Source organism: Microplitis mediator, chromosome 5 (genome assembly GCF_029852145.1).
Source record: "Microplitis mediator isolate UGA2020A chromosome 5, iyMicMedi2.1, whole genome shotgun sequence".
Taxonomy (NCBI): Eukaryota; Metazoa; Arthropoda; class Insecta; order Hymenoptera; family Braconidae; genus Microplitis; species Microplitis mediator.
This window is the reverse complement of record NC_079973.1, coordinates 19,559,597-19,578,220: the sequence shown is the minus strand read 5'-3', so window position 1 is coordinate 19,578,220 and position 18,624 is coordinate 19,559,597. Positions and strand designations below refer to the sequence as shown.

Sequence of the window (18,624 nt, the reverse complement as noted above, 5' to 3'; positions counted from 1 at the left end):
GAAAGTTCAAAACCTAAAACTAAAAAATCAATTATAAAAAAAAAATATTTTTTATTGTAATTACTATTAATTGTTTCTTTTATTTCTTTGTAATGAATTTACAATTTCCCAAAGAATTTCGGGAATAATGAGATATCTCAAAAATTATTTTTGGGTTTATTATTGGCCCAGCTTCCGCCGGGCACACAAAAAATTTGTACAAGACTCATCAATTGTTCCCCTCCACGGAAATCTTTAGTAAAAGGCGAAAGATTTATGCGATTGTTGAAGGGAAACCAGAGTATTTAAAATCGCTCACAATATGGCTTATAAAAACTCTAACCCAAGTCTTCAGAACGGAACTAAATAAAATTATATACTCCATCTATCGTCACATTCCTGTACAACTCACCAGGTTTTCATCAGTAGGTCTCTGTCTTGTATGCGCACTAAAATACTTGAACATATATATGTATGACGACAATCCAGAATATAAAAATTTATAAATTTAAGCATTGTCAAAAATCAAAATTTTTTAAACTTAATATTATTGATTATGAATTTTTTCTATAAAAAAAATTTGCTGACTGTACATTTCCACTAGAAAAGAATCCCAAATAGGAAATAACCATCATCCCAGTAGAATTCAATACAATTTCATGGAGAATTGTTACGCATATATAATAAAATTTATTAATTTTACTAGAATTTTTTTAACCATTCACAGTAATAGTAAAAAAAAATTATCCTACATTGTTAAAAATCGGGAGTGAATATTAATTTTATTTAAATCCAAATCCGCTCCGTTATCGAAGGTCCGGAGTTTACAAAAAAATCACTCCACATGCGGGTTGTCTTTTTAGCGGAGTGATTTCCAAGTGATATGTGGATATTATTTTAGTCCGCATTTACTTTAATCCAGAGATACTATAATACAAAAAAGCCAATACTTCTATTTAAAAAATTAAAAGTTAGAATGGAGTGATTTAATAAGCGTTTTGTCACGGCCATTAAAAAGGAAATAAAATAGAACTTGGTAGCAAAAAATCTACAAAAGTACATGATTAAATTTTTTTTTATTTTTTAATCAGTGCAGTAGTGAGTAAATAAAATATGCATAAAAAAAGTGAAGTGATTGATAATTCTTGTACGATAACTTGTTTGATAGGCATATATAACCACAAACAAACGTAATGGTGAATATGTTTAACATTAATTCCCACTTTATTCTGAATTATTGTTGTGAGACAGAAATTTCAGTGTATTAACGATTTCGCTGATAGGCTAATTGTCACGACCGGTAATTTCTTTTATTTAATGTGCACTTACCAAGTCCTTTTTATTTGAGATTACCAACATTTTTTTTACCAATTAAATTATCGTCAGAATTTTTTTTCTTTCGAATGTAAATGAACTAAGGAATTAAAATAATCGTATTATCACGGACTGAAGTAAAATTAGAAATGACTTTCGGCAAAATTCTTTCGCGATGTTTCATGTCGTTTTATTGACCAACGGTGTGACTTTTAAGTGATAAAAAATTTTTTTTAAAATTTTTTTTGTTTTTAGAGACATTGAATTTAGTCGCTTTATTAATGCTCATATTTCATACGTTTTATGGAACATATTTTACTGCAATTTATTAATTTTTGTAAAATCTTTCACCAGCTGTTTTAGATTCATCTTCTCTATTTACTTAATTATTATTCACGATTAAAAAAAAATAAATATTGTTGCAAAATTTATACAACACAAAAATAATAATAATTTTTTTTTTTTTATATAAAAATAATTTTAACTGTTTTAATTTAGTCGAAATTCATTGAAGGGATACCTCGAAATAAAAAAAATGACCGACTTTAGAGAAAATTTTTTTTGTGGACTAGGGTAACAAATAAAATACAGCTTTGTACATCGTTAATTGGTTCTCAGACTGCATTAAAAAATTGGAAACATTTTTTTTTTTTTTTTTACTTAATTATGAATGAGAATCTTTGGATGGCCTCGAAAAAGGATGATCCTTTGTTTGACGTTTTTTTTTTTTTTATTTCCAATACATTCGCTTTCAATGCGGTTACAAGCTGTCGTGTAGAATTTTTTCGTTAGTAAACGAAATTTTTTTTTTTTTTGATATTCGTATTTTTGCTGGAACTATTTAGCCAAATGATTTAAAAAATATACCAGGAAACTTTTGCAAACTTCGTTGAAAGACTTTATTTAAATTTAATTAATTAACATACAACTATTTTAATATATCATAATCATAATGATAAAAAAAAATTTTGATTAAAAAGTCGCTTATTTTATTAATCTAAATCCTTAAATTTAAATTAAAATAATCATTCAAAATGAATAACAAATTAATCACCATAATCAATTAAAATATTTAACGAAAAGTGTCAAAAGGCGATTATACAAATTATAAGTTAATTAACACACATTCATAATGTCAATAAATTTAAAATTTATGAGCAATGCCAAATATTTAAATGCAATCAAATAAAATACTTGAAAATTAACAGCGAAAAATAAATAAATGATAATTTAGTAATAAAAATTAAAAAGCATCAAACCATGTATTTAACTAGCCACAACTAGTTTTTTATCTTGTTCACCGACACAAAAATGCGTAAACAAATAAGAAATCTTATATAGTATTTATCTCTATCCGAATTTAAAACTTATACATATATTAACTAAGAGCTCCTGGCGCCTAAATAATATTCACGAGCCCATTAACTCTTTATTTGTCTAGATTTAAATAAAACATAAACTCTAAGATGTCGCTAAATCACATTAACAACCTTCTTTATTAATTAATTGATTAATTGAGTTTATATTTATATATCAAACCATTAATAAGCAATAAAAGCAACTAAACATGACAACCGTGACCAAATAAATAAATTAATTAACAACTTGTCAACGTACACATTTGTTCCATGAACTAACACTTGATTTATCGAAGATAAAAAAAATTATTAAGTAGGAAGATTAATTTGAATTTAATGGTCGAAACATGTCAATCAGATTTTTAAATCATTTAATGTACAATGTATGAAGAGTATAAAGAGACAACAGGATGTACAGGATGCATAAAGCAAGAAGATTGAATTACTATTCCGATAAGGACCATCAGTAGCAATACGAGAGGACAACGACGATGACCACAAAGACGACGTTTGTACGTAAATAAATCCGTAGAAGGGAGAGACAAGACCCGATTTCCGAAGGTCGTTCAATGCCACCTATCCAACTAACCCTTCACTATACTCCTTCACTTTGATATATATGTATTTGTTATACATACAGTACATAGAATTCAATTACACTCTTCCTTTTTCCTTTTTAGCTCTCAGCAAAAGTATTCACCAATACTTATTAATAGATCTCTCTCACTCTGTGGTCGGCATCCTTTTTATTGCACACAAGCTTTTTTTTTTACTTTTATTCTTATCATTATTATTATTATTATTAACTTTTTTTTTTAAATGTATTGTGTTATTTACGCGGCTATATACACTCTATTGTTAGCTTTGTTGTGAAATTAACTTTTACAAATACCAAACAAACCAATCATTAGTATTTTATGTTACGTGTGTAATTAAAATCATATTATTTTCGTACTCTAGAGACAAATTGTTTTTTTATTGCTTAGTGATAATTTATAATTTAATAATAATATTTATTTATTTATTGGAGAAATGAGTTTATAATAATTAAAATTTTCGTGATTATCCAATATTATTAATTATCTAAAAAATAATAGTGATTTTTATGCAGTGTAATTTAAGCTGAGTTTGGAAATTAAATATTTGAAATCTGTCAACAAGCAGCAATATTTCAGAAAAGAATAAAAATGTTGGAAATATTGAAAATATATTAAAATTGTCTGGAATCTGGAATATTTTATAAAAATGTAAAACCCTCTCTAGGGGTAGGGGCATACCCGGGTAAAAATATTTGGCCAAAAAAGGGCCGAAAACACTAAATTCGGCCGAAATCCGACTATTTTATTCAAAGAGGCCTAAGTTTGGCCGAAAATACATTGAAATTTTATTATTCCTAAAAAAGAGGTTGAAAATTTTCCGATAAATCAAGCCGGCCTATTTTTGACCATAGAATTTTTTTATTTTTAATAAAATGATGTAACTGAAAATTTTAGAATTTTCGGTCATTTTTAGACCTAGTTATCGGCCAAATTCCGGCCTAGATAGTTTTCGAACTTGTGTTCATTACCTGGGCCTTTTATCGACCGAAAAAAATTTTTTCATTTTTCTTACTTGAAATTTTTTGACATGGGTATGAGCATTTAAACAAACAAATAATAATATTTAAAAATGTCATTTGCTCTGTTTAGTATAAAGTTTTTCCTTCTTGGCTATCGCCCCGGGAAGGCCACGTGCCACTTTAGTATAAAGTTGTTAAACATAAAAAAGTATTAAACTAGCCGGATGTGCAAATATGAATGCAAAAGATAATAATTAACACGAATTTTTCTGTTAGTGTTGAATATCGGGAGAATTATCTAATAAATAAATCCAATAAATAAATATTACTTGTTAATTGTGATGAAAACTGAACCTAAATGACTAATTACTTTTACGTTTCAAGACAGTGTTCAATTATGGGTTGAAAACAAAACCCAATTTCGAATAATTTTAACATAAAGAAGAGTAAAAAATCAAATAAAAGGAATCAGTTTTTATTCTTTTCGTATTCATTTTGTTTTTGGCTCAGGTTTACTTTAAATTGTAGGGTTAATTTTATCAAAAAATTCGCTCCGTGAAGCAATTGCGTTAAAGCAAGTGTTGCCACATGAATTATTGCCTTACAATCAAGTGAAATACAAACGAGAATAAATAAATATATAAGATAAGTTTGCGATAAAAATAAAGCCACTGAGAAGAGAAAATAATCCATACGAAATAATAAAAAAAAGTAAGTGAATTCCAATGCTATGTTCTTCTTTCACAGCAGGGTCTTCTAGTCCTGGTCATAAAAAGAAAGGCTATAAAACCAATAATAAAAGTAGCCGTATCGTATCACAGGTAGAGATGATACTGTCGCAAGGAAGAGTGTGCAAGAAATAAAATAATCACATAAAAAAAAGACTATGCGTTGTATTGACCGAGAGAAAGGTGGCAAAAAATTCAAAAATAACCTTGATGTAAGAATCTACTTCTACTTGTTCAAGGGATGAGAATATAAAAGTTTTAATAAAAATGATAATAATAATAATAATAATAATAATAATAATAATAATAAAAATAAAATTATGTAGATGTATTTATTCCCGAGTCGTTGGACTCAAATCTTTGGTTTCACTTCTCTCAGTTTCTCGTCTTCGTCCTTGTCGAGGTCTCACACCTAACGCCGCGTCAATGCCCCAAATAATATATGACGCAAGTTATATATACATGCGGTAAGATAAGACGCGATATAATAATGATCAAAATCAAAATTTTTTTTTTTATGCATAAGAAAAGTTAGATCGTTTTAAATAAAATTTTTTGATCTCATTATCATTGACACAAGTCAGGTTTTATATTTTATGGTGAAATCAAATATTTCCGGTTTAACTTTTTTTTATGCATGCAATTTTTTTTATTTTTTAAGATATAATACAAGTGTAATATCATGGGCAATTTAATGATATGAAGAAAAAAAAGGGTCGTTAATCTGCTGGGGTTATTGCCCGTGGTAAAACTATATTAGGTTAGTGTTTTCCATTTTTTTTTTTAATTTTTTTAGGATTCACATTCCAATGATGGCATTCCACCCAAAACCAGTAAAAATAAGCTGCTACTAAAGTTTTATTTTTTTACCAGATATTCGAAAATTTTTTTATAAATAGATTTTAAAGTTATAAATGCATAAATATTTTTTTCAGAAGCGTAAAAAGGTTTATAGTTAATCATATTTATCAGCAATTTTATAAATGATGATTTTTTTATTTCGATCTTCGAGAAAATAGATTTACTAACGATTAAAAAGTATGAGAATAATACAGATTTATTTAACCCTTAGAAGCGTAAATTAAATTAATTATGATGAATTGACAAGTAGACTACCTTCGATTAATATTAACCATATCCGGTATTAAATATGGACAGCTTACACAACGAGTATTAAAACCCATCTTTATCGATAAAATTACCACACACTGCAATATGATATTAATATTAATAATAAAAAAAAAATATATACATAAATAAAACTCAAAGAATGTCCATCTTGTGCATAACATATAAACTAAATGATTAATGTACAACAAAAGTACTCACTGAAAGTATATAATACATGACATTTTAATATTAATAATAGTCAACGAAGAATAAAGGAATAAAGATTATTGTGTATAGTACACAGAAAAAAAGGATTTCTTGGCGCGAAAAATTTTTTCTTGTTCTAAGAAAATTTTTACTTGACCCAAGAAATTTTTTGTATTATAAAGTGAAAACAAAACTTTTCTTGGGGTAAGAAAAAAGTTTCTTGGAACAAGAAAAAAATTTTTTAGGCGAGAAAAAAATTCTTGAGCCAAGAAAAATTTTTGTTTTCAATTCATAATACAAAATATTTCTTGCGCCAAGAAATTCTTTTTTTCTGTGTAGCAAATGGATGACAGAAATTTAATCGCACGATTATCCGATCATTATTTACGTGCCATATGACTATCTATTCAAATATACTATACTATAATAAGTCATACATAACCGGACATACACTTCATAAATCGATAGACACGTGACATGCAACAAGTGGTCTCTATGTTCTACAGCAATGCATATATTATAACACAAAATATATATATATATTAGTTGACGTAGGACGTCAAGCTGCCGCGAGTCTGCGGGGGTGGAATAAATACACACTGGGTAGTTTAAGTGGCAATAAATGTAGACAAAAAATTAAGTAACAGTGACAGTGACAGTAACAAGACTATGACGATGTAAAGTCTCACAAGGTGGTCGCGAGTTTTTCAACAATTCATTATTAATTTTCTATTAGTACACGGAGATAATTTTATAATAAAAGTTATCATCTAATTATAGTAAAATTTTTAAACTGAATTCGATAGTAGAGTGTACCATCAACTGATCCCAACAGTTTTATACCAGGACAAGTGATCCCTACAAATTGATCCCACCGACATCTGATCCCATCAAAAATTGATCGTCAATTGATTTTTATCAACAACTAATGTACATAATTTAACTTTTCATATTTATAACAGTGAATTTTTATTACTCATGTCATAGTAATTAATTAATAATTAATTATTTTATGAATTTGTCAGTGGGATCAGTTGTCTGTGGGATCAATTATCATGTGATTACTTGTCGGGGATTAGTTGTCTGGGATCAGTTGTCATGGAACCCGATAGTAGTGAATATCATTTAAATTATTAAATAAACAATCTGAATTGTAGTATCTACCAACTATATGGTAAAATCTACAATTATTTATGACAGAAATTATAATTTTTATTATCTTAACTAATTATAACAATTATTAACATCGTAATTCTTAATAACCTCATGTTAATAGTTACCATCAGCTCAAATAATAATTACTATTTAAACTAATAAAGACTTTATATATCGGCGTTACAGATCAAGCGATGCTCCATTATTTTATGTTGTAAAAAAAATACTGATTATTGATGATGATAAAGTTTTCCTTATCACTCAATTCTTGGATGGTTGCTATTTTGATGATCATACCCAATCATTTAAAGTTATCAATAACAGCTCCAATATTTGGAAATTTCGATTCTATTCTCGGACTTGAACGATTGTATAGTTACTTATTTTAATTATTTAAAGGACAAAATGGACACAGCTAAAATATGGATATAAATAAAGGATTTAAATTTATATAAATTTATCCTATTTTTTGTATCAGAATTGTTACAACCTTGAATGGTAACAGTTACCATCTTCGATTATAACAATTACAATCTTTGATAGTTACAATTAGCATCTTCGATAGTAATCGTCACTACCATCACTTGTTACTGTTACACGGAAAAAAATGATTGTCAATAATTGTAGTTCAACTTCTAATTATTTATGTTATGTTCAATAACTAATGTCGTTTCAATCAGTATAACAGTTAAATCAATTAATAGTTAATCATTGAAATATACTGCTTGACTATTTAAAATTACTACTTAAACCTTAAAAAACTACAAGACACTTGTCAAAAAAATGCATCTGTTAATAATTTCTTACGTTGTACTCCATAATATTTACTAATATTTGGTCTAGGTGCGCTATTGATGAGAATCTGAGTATTATTTACTAATATTTCTTTTCCGTGTATCATTCTCAATGGTAAAACTAATTATTTTACCACTGAAAAATTTTCCTACCATTTAAAATACTTGAAATTAAAAATTTAGTATCGTAGAAAATGTAATAAAATTTTCTTCGTGTATAGATAAAATATTTTTTATTGATGCATGCTATAACTATTAATGTTTCTTCATAAATAAAATTAATTTTTATTTAGACGATAAAATAATTCAGGCTTTCAAAAGCATAAAAGTTTAAAACTAATTAATTATAAAAATATATATTGACATGATTAAAAAATGTGGACATTAAAGTACGAAAAATTTATGAGCAAGAGAGTATTAGCTTATAACAACAAAAGCCCTCAACGCAACGACAATGTTCGAGGCATTAAAAAGTGAATTTTTATAGCCAAAAAAAATAAATTCAAACTTGATTGTTAATAAATTTATAGCTTTATAATGTTACAGCCTTCGTCATATATCTTATCTTTTTGTCTACACCCCTTTTTTAACAAAAGCCATCCTCGTGGACATGACTACAACAATTCAACTCTGAAGGTTATCACGTAGTCCAATCGTTGATGCTGAAGAAAAACACGTAGACCTTGGAAAACCCGATGATCAGAAGGAAATGAAACAGCGTACACCTTTTTATGGTTTCGCTTTTGCTTTTATTAATTTTTTTTATGCGTAAACCTCCCGGGGAAATTGGTAAGAATGTAGAACGGGTGGAATCGGAAGCATCAAAAACGGGATTCCGTTTGGATTTCTCATCGCAGACACAGCTGTACAGTACAGGAACTTAAATATAAATTATCTGTCTGTCTGGTTGGTTGGTTGGTGGTAACCTGCTGAAGTACTGTTCCATCTACTACATGCTACATGTTGCATATAATACCAAGCGAGACCAATTGAGTGAGAAGAATTTGAACTTGATTTCATGCAGACAGCCACCAATTACTGACTTTTGTATGCGTTCTTTGTAAAAAAAAAATTTTTTTATTTATTCAGAGTAAGGAATTTTTTCCAACCGACGTTTTTTCAATATTTAACCAAAGATAAATTGGTATTTAAATATATACAATTATTTTCAATATAAAAATGGTGAAAAAAAATTTTTTTTTTCAAGTAAAAAATTTAATGTCTGTATTTGAAGGAAATTTATAATGGATTTAAATAATAATTCATTATTTAAATTTTTTTATGCACGGAAAAAAAAGAAATTTCTGCAACAGGACATGGGCCTGTAGTAGCTACAGGACTTAGTTCTATTATAGCTACAGGACTTTCCCTGTACACACAGAGAATTACTATGTCATAATAACATGAGGACAGTATGGAATTATTGAACGAATTACCGATAACGTAGAAATTTTTAAAATACACTGAACAGAATTTACAAGGTGCATTGTAATTTTGACCAAGAAATTTTAATTTCTTAATCTGTTGCTTTGTCAAAATTACAATGCACCTTGTAAATTCTGTTCGATGTATTTTAAAAATTACTACGTTATCGATCATTTGTTCAATAATTCCATACTGTCCTCATGTCACTATGACATAGTAATTTTTCTATTAATTTTTTATGCAAAAAATACCGTAAAATTCTCTGCGCGTAGTATTTATAAGATCAGTCGTGTTGCAGTTACAGTTTTATTTCTGTTGCAGCCACAGGAATAGTCGTGAATTCGTAATAAGTGTAAGAATGTGAATTACTGGAGATCAGAATCAACGTCGATAAAAAATATTTTTTTACTATTTTGAGTAGGTTCGATACCAATTATCGTTTGCTACTGTTGGTCACCACATTTCTAATTTGTTTGTGTCAGGAGTATTATTCAAATGTATTGGTAAGTCAAGAAGATGAAAGACAAAATAATAATGTTTACTTTTAATCATACTGTAGCTGCTATACAGGACTAGTCCTGCAAACACTCCAGTACATTTCTGTTACAGCTACAGGATTGGCTTCGTAGCTGTAACAAGGTGAGTCCTGTGGCTGCTACAAAACTTTCCTGTTGCAGCAACAGTAATTTTTTTCCGTGTAAGTGAAAATGATAGAAAATTTTTTTGAATAAATTTGTTTTATAACATTGGCGAAGATATTGAAGTGTATAAATTGCTGTGGAATTTTAAAAACTGGAGTAAATAACGTCAATGTTGTGTGGCCGAGAGATGTGAACAAAGCGTCAGAGGATATCACACAAACCACAATGCTGTCGAGACGAGAAAGTATTGAGATAAATAAAAAATAAAACAAAGAAAAACGAGGGTTTCAACTTGCAAGAGAAAGAGCAGACCTTCGAGTTAAAATCCCATGACTACGGGCACGTTAATCCGCGTCTTGATCTCTGCAGAGGGAATACGCTACAGAGAATATCGCGATCTCGACGTTTGCTTTCGTGTAATAAGTATCGTCGATCTTGTGAATTGATAATATTCCATCGATTTGCAACTTTGACATGTTAATTGACAGTCACGCCTATCATCAGTGATTTTTTACAAGCCATCATTACATGCAATCTTTTACAATTTATTGTTATTTAAACTATTTCAGATTACATATCAATTCTCAACAAATTACTTAATTGAATTTTTTTTTATCCTCGGAGAAAAAATTTTAAATATTTTATTTGTTTTAAAAAATATTAGAAAGTGTAACTGATCTGTGGTTTAAATTGAAACAAAAAGATAAATGATCATTTAATAAAAGAGGAAATCTCTTGTTGAGACAACAGGAAATCCGTGTTAGGTAGAATTAATGTCATCTTATAAAGTGACTGCATATAAAATATACTTAATATTCATCATATCGTTCAATAAACCCGTCAAGATATTTAAATTTTTAATGTAGGCCAGTATTAAATTGGCACGTGAATAAAAATAATGCGTTTGTTATTTGAATACTTTTTTTTTATATAGTATATAAAAGTACTGTCGGAAAATCGAATAATAATTGTTCATCAAATTAATTCTTCAAAAACAAATTTTCTTTAATTATTTAAATTCCCGTTTTATTCTAGTCTCCTATAAATGTTAATTTATTCCATAAACAAAATAATGATTGAAGTAAAACATGATGCATAATTTAAAATTGATCGCAACATAATTATTCTATCAAAGTAAATCCCTAATAATTCAAGCATATAAAATACATTTCATATACTAAAAATGTAAAATTATCTTAAATTGCATAAAAAAAGTTGCGCATCCTATGATAATGTTGAATCAATATTAAACACTACCGAGCATGAATATTCATAACATCATAACATAATTCACAATCGATGATCAATCAGCCGTAAAGAAAAGTTAAATAATTACAGGTTACAAATTTACTGATTCTTAAATTCCGGATTGCAACCACAGATAATTTATACTATTGCACACGTGCACCACTGTATGATCAGCTTGATCGCAACAGATCTGCACTATATTTGCATTGTATGTTGATTCAATATCATTAAAAGATACTTCTGAACTCCGATACTCAAGCTCTGATATCAACATAGTAAAAAAAAAAATTTTTAATTAATAGTTTATTGAGCTCCGACGTTTTTTTTTTTTTTCATCGAATTTAAATTTTAATTGTGATACATTTATTATCCTTACGTGAGTTTCGGTTTTAAATTCGTTCCCATTTTATCTCCGCATCACCGTTATGTCTACTTTTAGCACATATAAAAAATATATATGTATATGTACACAAATATCTTTACTTAATACGGTCACAACCAACGGAAGTATCGTACCCCATTTAAAATAAGACCTACATAAATTGCTAACATCCTCTAATTTAATGTAAATAAAAATTCAATTACTTTTTTTTTATTATTGTGATGTTTCATAAGTTTCAGCTTACATCATCGCTTGCGTCTTATACTGAAAAAATCGGGAGTTAATTTGGAGTGATCACAAGTTTTATTTAAATCCGGAATCACTCCGTCACTCAGAATTTCGGAGTTTTAGAAAAAACTACTCAGCATACGGAGTAAATAGGGAGTTTGTTTTTCACACTGTGACAAATTCCCAATAAATTTTACTATGGGTGCATAGTAACACCGGACTATAAGAAATCTGATACAAAATTTACAAGTGTCCCATAGTAAACGCATGCGCATAGGCCACAATCGTGTAGTCTGCGCATACGTTTACTATATGGGACACTTCTAAATTTTGTTGGGAATTTTTCACAGTGCAGAGACGTAATTTCGGAGTGATCTAGGTCTTATTTAAATCCACATTCACTCCGATTCGGAGTTTTGATTTAAAATAAACTCCCTTTAGGAGTAAATCTCACTCCAAACCGGAGTTCTAATATTGAAATAAACTCTCCTTCGGAGTGAAGTTCACTCCAAGAGGTCTAACCAAATACGCAATCATCCGATCCGCATTCACTCCGAATTAACTCCGGATTTAACCTGTGTTTACTCTGAAATTCCTTTACAGCGTAGTAGTTATTTGTAGGAATAATTAATTTTTTTGAATATGATAAAAATTAAAAAATTTTTATAGATGAATAAAATAAAAAACATTAAATTCTTGATTCCACACACAACTAACCCTACAGCAGGTAAGATAATATTGTCGAGGTAATTAATTTGAAGATACAAATGTACATACGGGAAATAGTTAAATACTGATAATTGAACGTAAAAGTCTGCAGCAAAAGACATTAAGTGAAGACGGAAGTAATTTGTAGGGAAAAGAGTTAAGACTAAACATACATATGTATTATATATTTAAAACAAATTGAATAGAATAGAATAAAATAAAATAAAATAAAATAAAATGAACAAATGGTGAATGAACTATGAGAAAATATTTTCTGTAAAGTGTAGAGTCGTATCGCAAAGTGTGAGCGGGGATGTTAAAAGAAGAAAACGACTTAAAGTTAGATACCTCCGTCTGATTACGACCACTGTGCTTGTGAACAGTAAGCAGTGGAATATTTTTCTATATATAAATGTATATAAAATAAAAGTAAAGTGAGTTTACTGCAAGTGAAGAACATACGCGTCTGTGCGTACATAAGGATACATATCTGTTATTTATATATATTTATGATTATTTAATTACAAACCTATCACGTTACTAATTATAAAAGGACTTATATTTTTATACTCCATTTTGGCTTAAGTCAATAAGTTTAAAATCAAAAGGGCGTATAATTTTTTTTTGTTGCCAATCGTTTTGTAAGCTTATTTTATAGCTGAAAATTGAAAAAAAATTTTTGGAAGCCAAAAGGGCATATATAGTTTGAATTCAAAATTCAAAATTTCTTTTTCAATTTTCAGCTTTAGAATAAGTCTACAATATGATTAGCAAAAAAAAAAAAAATAATTACACACCCTTTTGGTTTTAGGGAGTGTCCTAAAGTCAAAAAGGTGTATAAAAATATGTCCTTTTGGAATTAGTGACGCGAATACTAAAAATATACACGCTGAAAAAAAATGCTAACTATCACCATCTTGTAATAGGGAATGATTACCATCTGTATGTGATAATCATTATCATGCTTTTATGTTAACTATTACTATCGGAGATGGTAAGCATTCTCATCTAGACCGTAACCATTCTTGTCCGTGATGATAATCATTACTATCTTAGAAGGCAAAATTAAAAAATTTTTTAGACATAAGAAATATTACTATGGAGATGGTAACTATTACTATCGGCAATAGTAATTATTACTATATGAGAAACGAATAGTTAACAGAAAAGCATCACAATGATTATCACATACAGATGGTAATCATTCCCTATTACAAGATGGTGATAGTTAGCATTTTTTTTCAGCGTGTACTTGTATATATTTCTTATGTGAAATATTTTTTCGATTATTAAAAACATATTTTTATTAAAACTTATGAATTTAAAGATTTTTTATGTAACTAAATATTGGAACGTTTTTCACGCAACGAAAATAAAAAAAATTTATGTAATTTTACTGCTTAAAGTTGACTTAGGGGATAATTAGGAAAAACGTTCCGGTCCTCAGGTGCAAGATTTTTTAAACAATTCATGATTTATAAATGAAAAAGAAAATTAGAAAAATAATCATTTAAAAGTGTGGCTATTACAAATTATTAGCCTGATAAAATGGAATCGATAAGACAATAAAGAAGCGAAAAGAAAAAATTTTTTATATTCCAGAAGCTAAAATATCCGATAAATCTTATTTTTTTAAAAAAGTCGACTCGTGTTCACGCTGCGGGAAACCAACAACGTGGAATTAATATTATCATATCATAGCGATCACATCAATATTATTTAATTGAGTCCAGCACATTTAGTATCGTTGTCCAGCAACTTTCTGGCGCCGCTTTAAATCTTCCATTCGAGCATCGCCACACAACATACATGCTCACTCACATGAATGACGGAAGCTATCCCATCCTATACTATATCATAAGCATTATATCTATTCATTTTCACTTCTGAATTTTCGAACAAAAGTAATAATAAAATAAATAAAAATTTATTTTTTTTTCAACCTCTGCAAAATTAATTTGTATCAAATATCGTTGCCTCCGCATAAATTTTATACATACATATAAATATATAGATATCATAACTCGAGAATCAACGCACGACGCACCTTTAATTAAGACCGGGTATCTCATTTACAAGGTCCGCGAGCATATTTATTTATTTTTTAATTCTCATATCAATAATTAAATATACAGATCGCGATCGTTAACAACTTCATTGTCACGACATTTAATTATTTCTACTGGTTTATGCAGAACGTAATACACAATAATCGCATCAGAATCCCGATATCAATCAATCAACTGGTCAGTCAATAAGAAATAATTTATATAACAATTTATTCAAATACAATTATATAAAAAAAAGTAAGGCTTAAAAAAAAAGCATAAGATAAATATAAATCATAAAAGGATAATAGATTCACGGAATGCACAAGTTAAATAATCATATAATTGTTGCAATCAAAGTAAAAGTTGATCTTCATTGTCAACTGACAATCGATAAAAAAACCAGTTTATCATTTTTTTTTTAAATCAACTCTTGAAAATTTCCATTCAATTTTAATAAAAAAAATTTTCCGTTATTTCATTTCCCGAAAAATAAAATATATGTCTATATATATATATTTATATATTTTTAATAACAATTACTAACCTTTCCAATACAAATGACCTCAAAATTGTTACACTTATGTTGACAGACTAATCTTTATTTTTTACCAGCGTTGCTATATAACTATTTACGCACGTCAACAGTTTAGAGTCAATCAATCACTTTCTCTGATAATATCTAAGGTCATTTAGCAAGGTTACATACCACAAAAACTTTTTTTTTAACGCTTTTTAATACTCGAGTAATTAACTAAAATCATAAGAAAAAATTATCGATTATAGATTAAAATAATTAAAAAATATTGACCATTTGTGCAAACAAGTTTTATTCTCCGCACGAAAAAATATAATATTTATCCCGGCAAAATAGTATATGTGGCTTATATCTTTAGTATATTATACTGGTATATATTCCCGGATATATCTGTCCTAAAGAAATTAATTTACTTGTGGCTTTTTTTTTAATATTTCTTAATGATAAATAAATATATTTGGTACAACTAAATATGACAGTTGATTCAAATAATTTAATAATTTTACTGAAATATATTATTTATTTGTTGTTAAAAATTTAAATTTGTGACAAATAACGGAAAATTTGACGATACTTAACATATATTTGAAGCTCATGATCCAATTAACTTTTATTTGCAGTAATTGGATCATTTCTTTACCACAAATAAATCACTTATTTCACGCAATTAAATTCCTCAAGTATAAACTGTAAAAAATTAACGGAGTAAATGCGGAGCGGATGACTGCTTATTTATTTAATCCCCTCGGAGTAAAAATCACTCCGAAGGGAAGTTTAACTTAATGTTGAAAATACGATTCGGAGTGAAATTCACTCCTAAAAGGATCTTATTTTAATATTAAAACTCTGAATCGGAGTGAAAACGGATTGAAATAAAATCCAGATCACTCCGAATTCACTCCCGATTTTTTTCAGTGTATCATATCGTTCTCACAATCAAATATTTATGTGGCCATATCGATATATACAATATCTTTCGCTCAAATAAATCTTTTTTAGTCCATTTTTTCATATGGGTCATGAGATTTAATTTTATTTTTAAAAAACTAGAGGTAAAAAAACTAATCATAAACAGAAGTATATAAAAAAAAATGAAATATCATTCCAAAAAGAAAAAAGAAATTATTAAAATTGCGGCAAGTTATATTGTCCTGCAATAGGTATAATTGTACTGCAATATCCTTGACTCCTGCGACATACGCGTTCGCGTAGGTGCGTTTTATTCTTTCTTTATATCATGTGGGTCTTAAATGTATTATTTTCTGATCTGTGATCGCGATCAAATTATACAATCTCACGAGTGAAATGATCATAAGGAATTATCAAGCGACAGGATTATGTTTTCAATTCATGGTCCATACATACTTTACATTTATATATATAGAACAATGTGTACTTGAAGTTTAAATTACCGTATGTGTTAAGTTTAGCATTGACTCAACACGTGTGCTAGGTAATTTTGTGAGAAAGCGTAATGTAATAGTTGTATGGCATAAAGAGATAGCAATAAGTGAAACGGGAACATTACTCGTGCCCTATAAATATCCACCGGCTCATGAGTTAAACTACTCTTACAAAACAATACCGTTGGAATGTTAAGAATTCAAATAATTGTGAATTAAATCAATTTTATAATAAATATGTATGTTAAGAAAAAAAAATAAATCACCGCGAAATCACGTTATTAAAAAAAAAAATACAAAAATTTTTTATCACTAAACATTTATGGTTGTGATAATAAAAAATGACAACTGCCAGAGAAATAATTGATGAAACAATTGATTAAAGTGGCGTAATAATAATAATGATAATAATTGGAGTTGAGTAGAAGTGGAGTGAGTATATATATAACGTCACACATAGGTGAACACAGTGAAATAACCTTATGAAATGTATATGTAATATATAAGATAAAGGATAACAGAAACTCACCAGCAGGACGAGAAGTATCGTGCTCGTTCGAGTGCTGTGCTCGTAGGATAATCTCCACGCCATCTCTTTCTCGCGACTCGCCAGGGAGTGATGCGATTCTCCTGCGCTACCAGGACATCCTTAAGCACGCTGTGATATGAGCAATGACCTGCCCTCTTATTTATTTATTTAATTAGATATATATATTTTTTTTTTCACTTAATATCGTCACCAAATAAAATAACCACCACAAAACATTCAAAATAAATTATTTATCTTTTTTTTTACTATTTGAAAATTTTATTAAATTATTATTTAATGATAAATATTTTTCAAAAAAGAAAAAAAATTTTTTTTAAATCTCTAGTTCACGACTAGACTGAGGATTTTTATTTTTGCGTATATTTATTTATGAAGATTAAATAATAATTGTAATAATAAATATTAAATTGCCTAGACTCCTTGATGCCTTTCGTCTCACTCGTTAGACTGATAATGTGACGGTCCTAACCGTGGCACAGGGCTCGGGCAACTGACAGCAGGTCACAGTCACCGCGGTCGACGGCGCCGCCACGCCGCTCACAGCTGATCTCTCGGCGCTTGTTGCTCTTAGCTTCATCTACCCTCTCTCTAAATAAATAACCGAGATAGTATATGTACATATATATTAAGTGAGTAAGGTGACTGAGTAAGTGAGCAAGTGAGCAGGTAAATGAATAACCGAGCTAATGTAAGTAACACGCGATCTTGCCTACCATATACAAGATTTAAAGTAGGATAGCGAATGGATAAACCCATCATCAGTGGATCACTTACTGACATACTATTTCGTTACGATAGTCGTACCTGTTAATCATCACGTCTTGAGCTGCGTCTTTAATCATATAGACCTTTGTACATTTTTACCAAGATAGTATAAAATTTTACTATGTACAGTGTAAACAATTAGGAGTGAATTCGGAGTGATTACGGATTTTATTTGAATCCGAATTCATTCCGTCACTCGGATTTCCGGAGTCAAAAATAAAATCACTCTGTGTTGAATTATTGTACGTCAGTTAGCAAAAATGAAACATCCGGTCTACATTTTCTCTGTCCTTGAAACAGGATTAGTTTTTATTAATTCCTTGGAAACGAAAGGAATATTATACCCAGGGTGATAAAACTGGGTATATTTTTGAGACAAAAACGCAAGCTATAACTTGTACATATAGACCTGCAGGATGTAAAGACTTAGGATAAGAAATCCCGAGTCAAAATTAAAAAGGTGATTTGAGCCTCCAAATCCTACA

The 18,624-nt window shown here is 28.8% G+C and overlaps 1 protein-coding gene and 1 non-coding gene across 3 annotated transcripts in view; both read right to left on the bottom strand.

Moving 5' to 3' along the window:
- LOC130668238 (uncharacterized) overlaps positions 1 to 17,854 on the bottom strand; it is a 44,583-nt gene extending 26,729 nt beyond the window's left edge. The window contains exon 1 of one of the 2 annotated variants that reach the window (XM_057470419.1): positions 17,354 to 17,854. In XM_057470419.1, the coding sequence (XP_057326402.1) occupies positions 17,354 to 17,416 (63 nt within the window). In that variant the 5' untranslated portion in view covers positions 17,417 to 17,854. Of the gene's footprint in view, positions 1 to 6,053; positions 6,073 to 17,353 lie in introns of those variants that run through there. The other variant, XM_057470420.1, reaches the window with a different exon arrangement.
- Positions 165 to 284, bottom strand: LOC130669200 (U5 spliceosomal RNA). The gene has a single exon (XR_008990133.1). It is a non-coding gene; the product is annotated as a U5 spliceosomal RNA (small nuclear RNA).
- Positions 17,855 to 18,624: the final 770 nt, after the last annotated feature.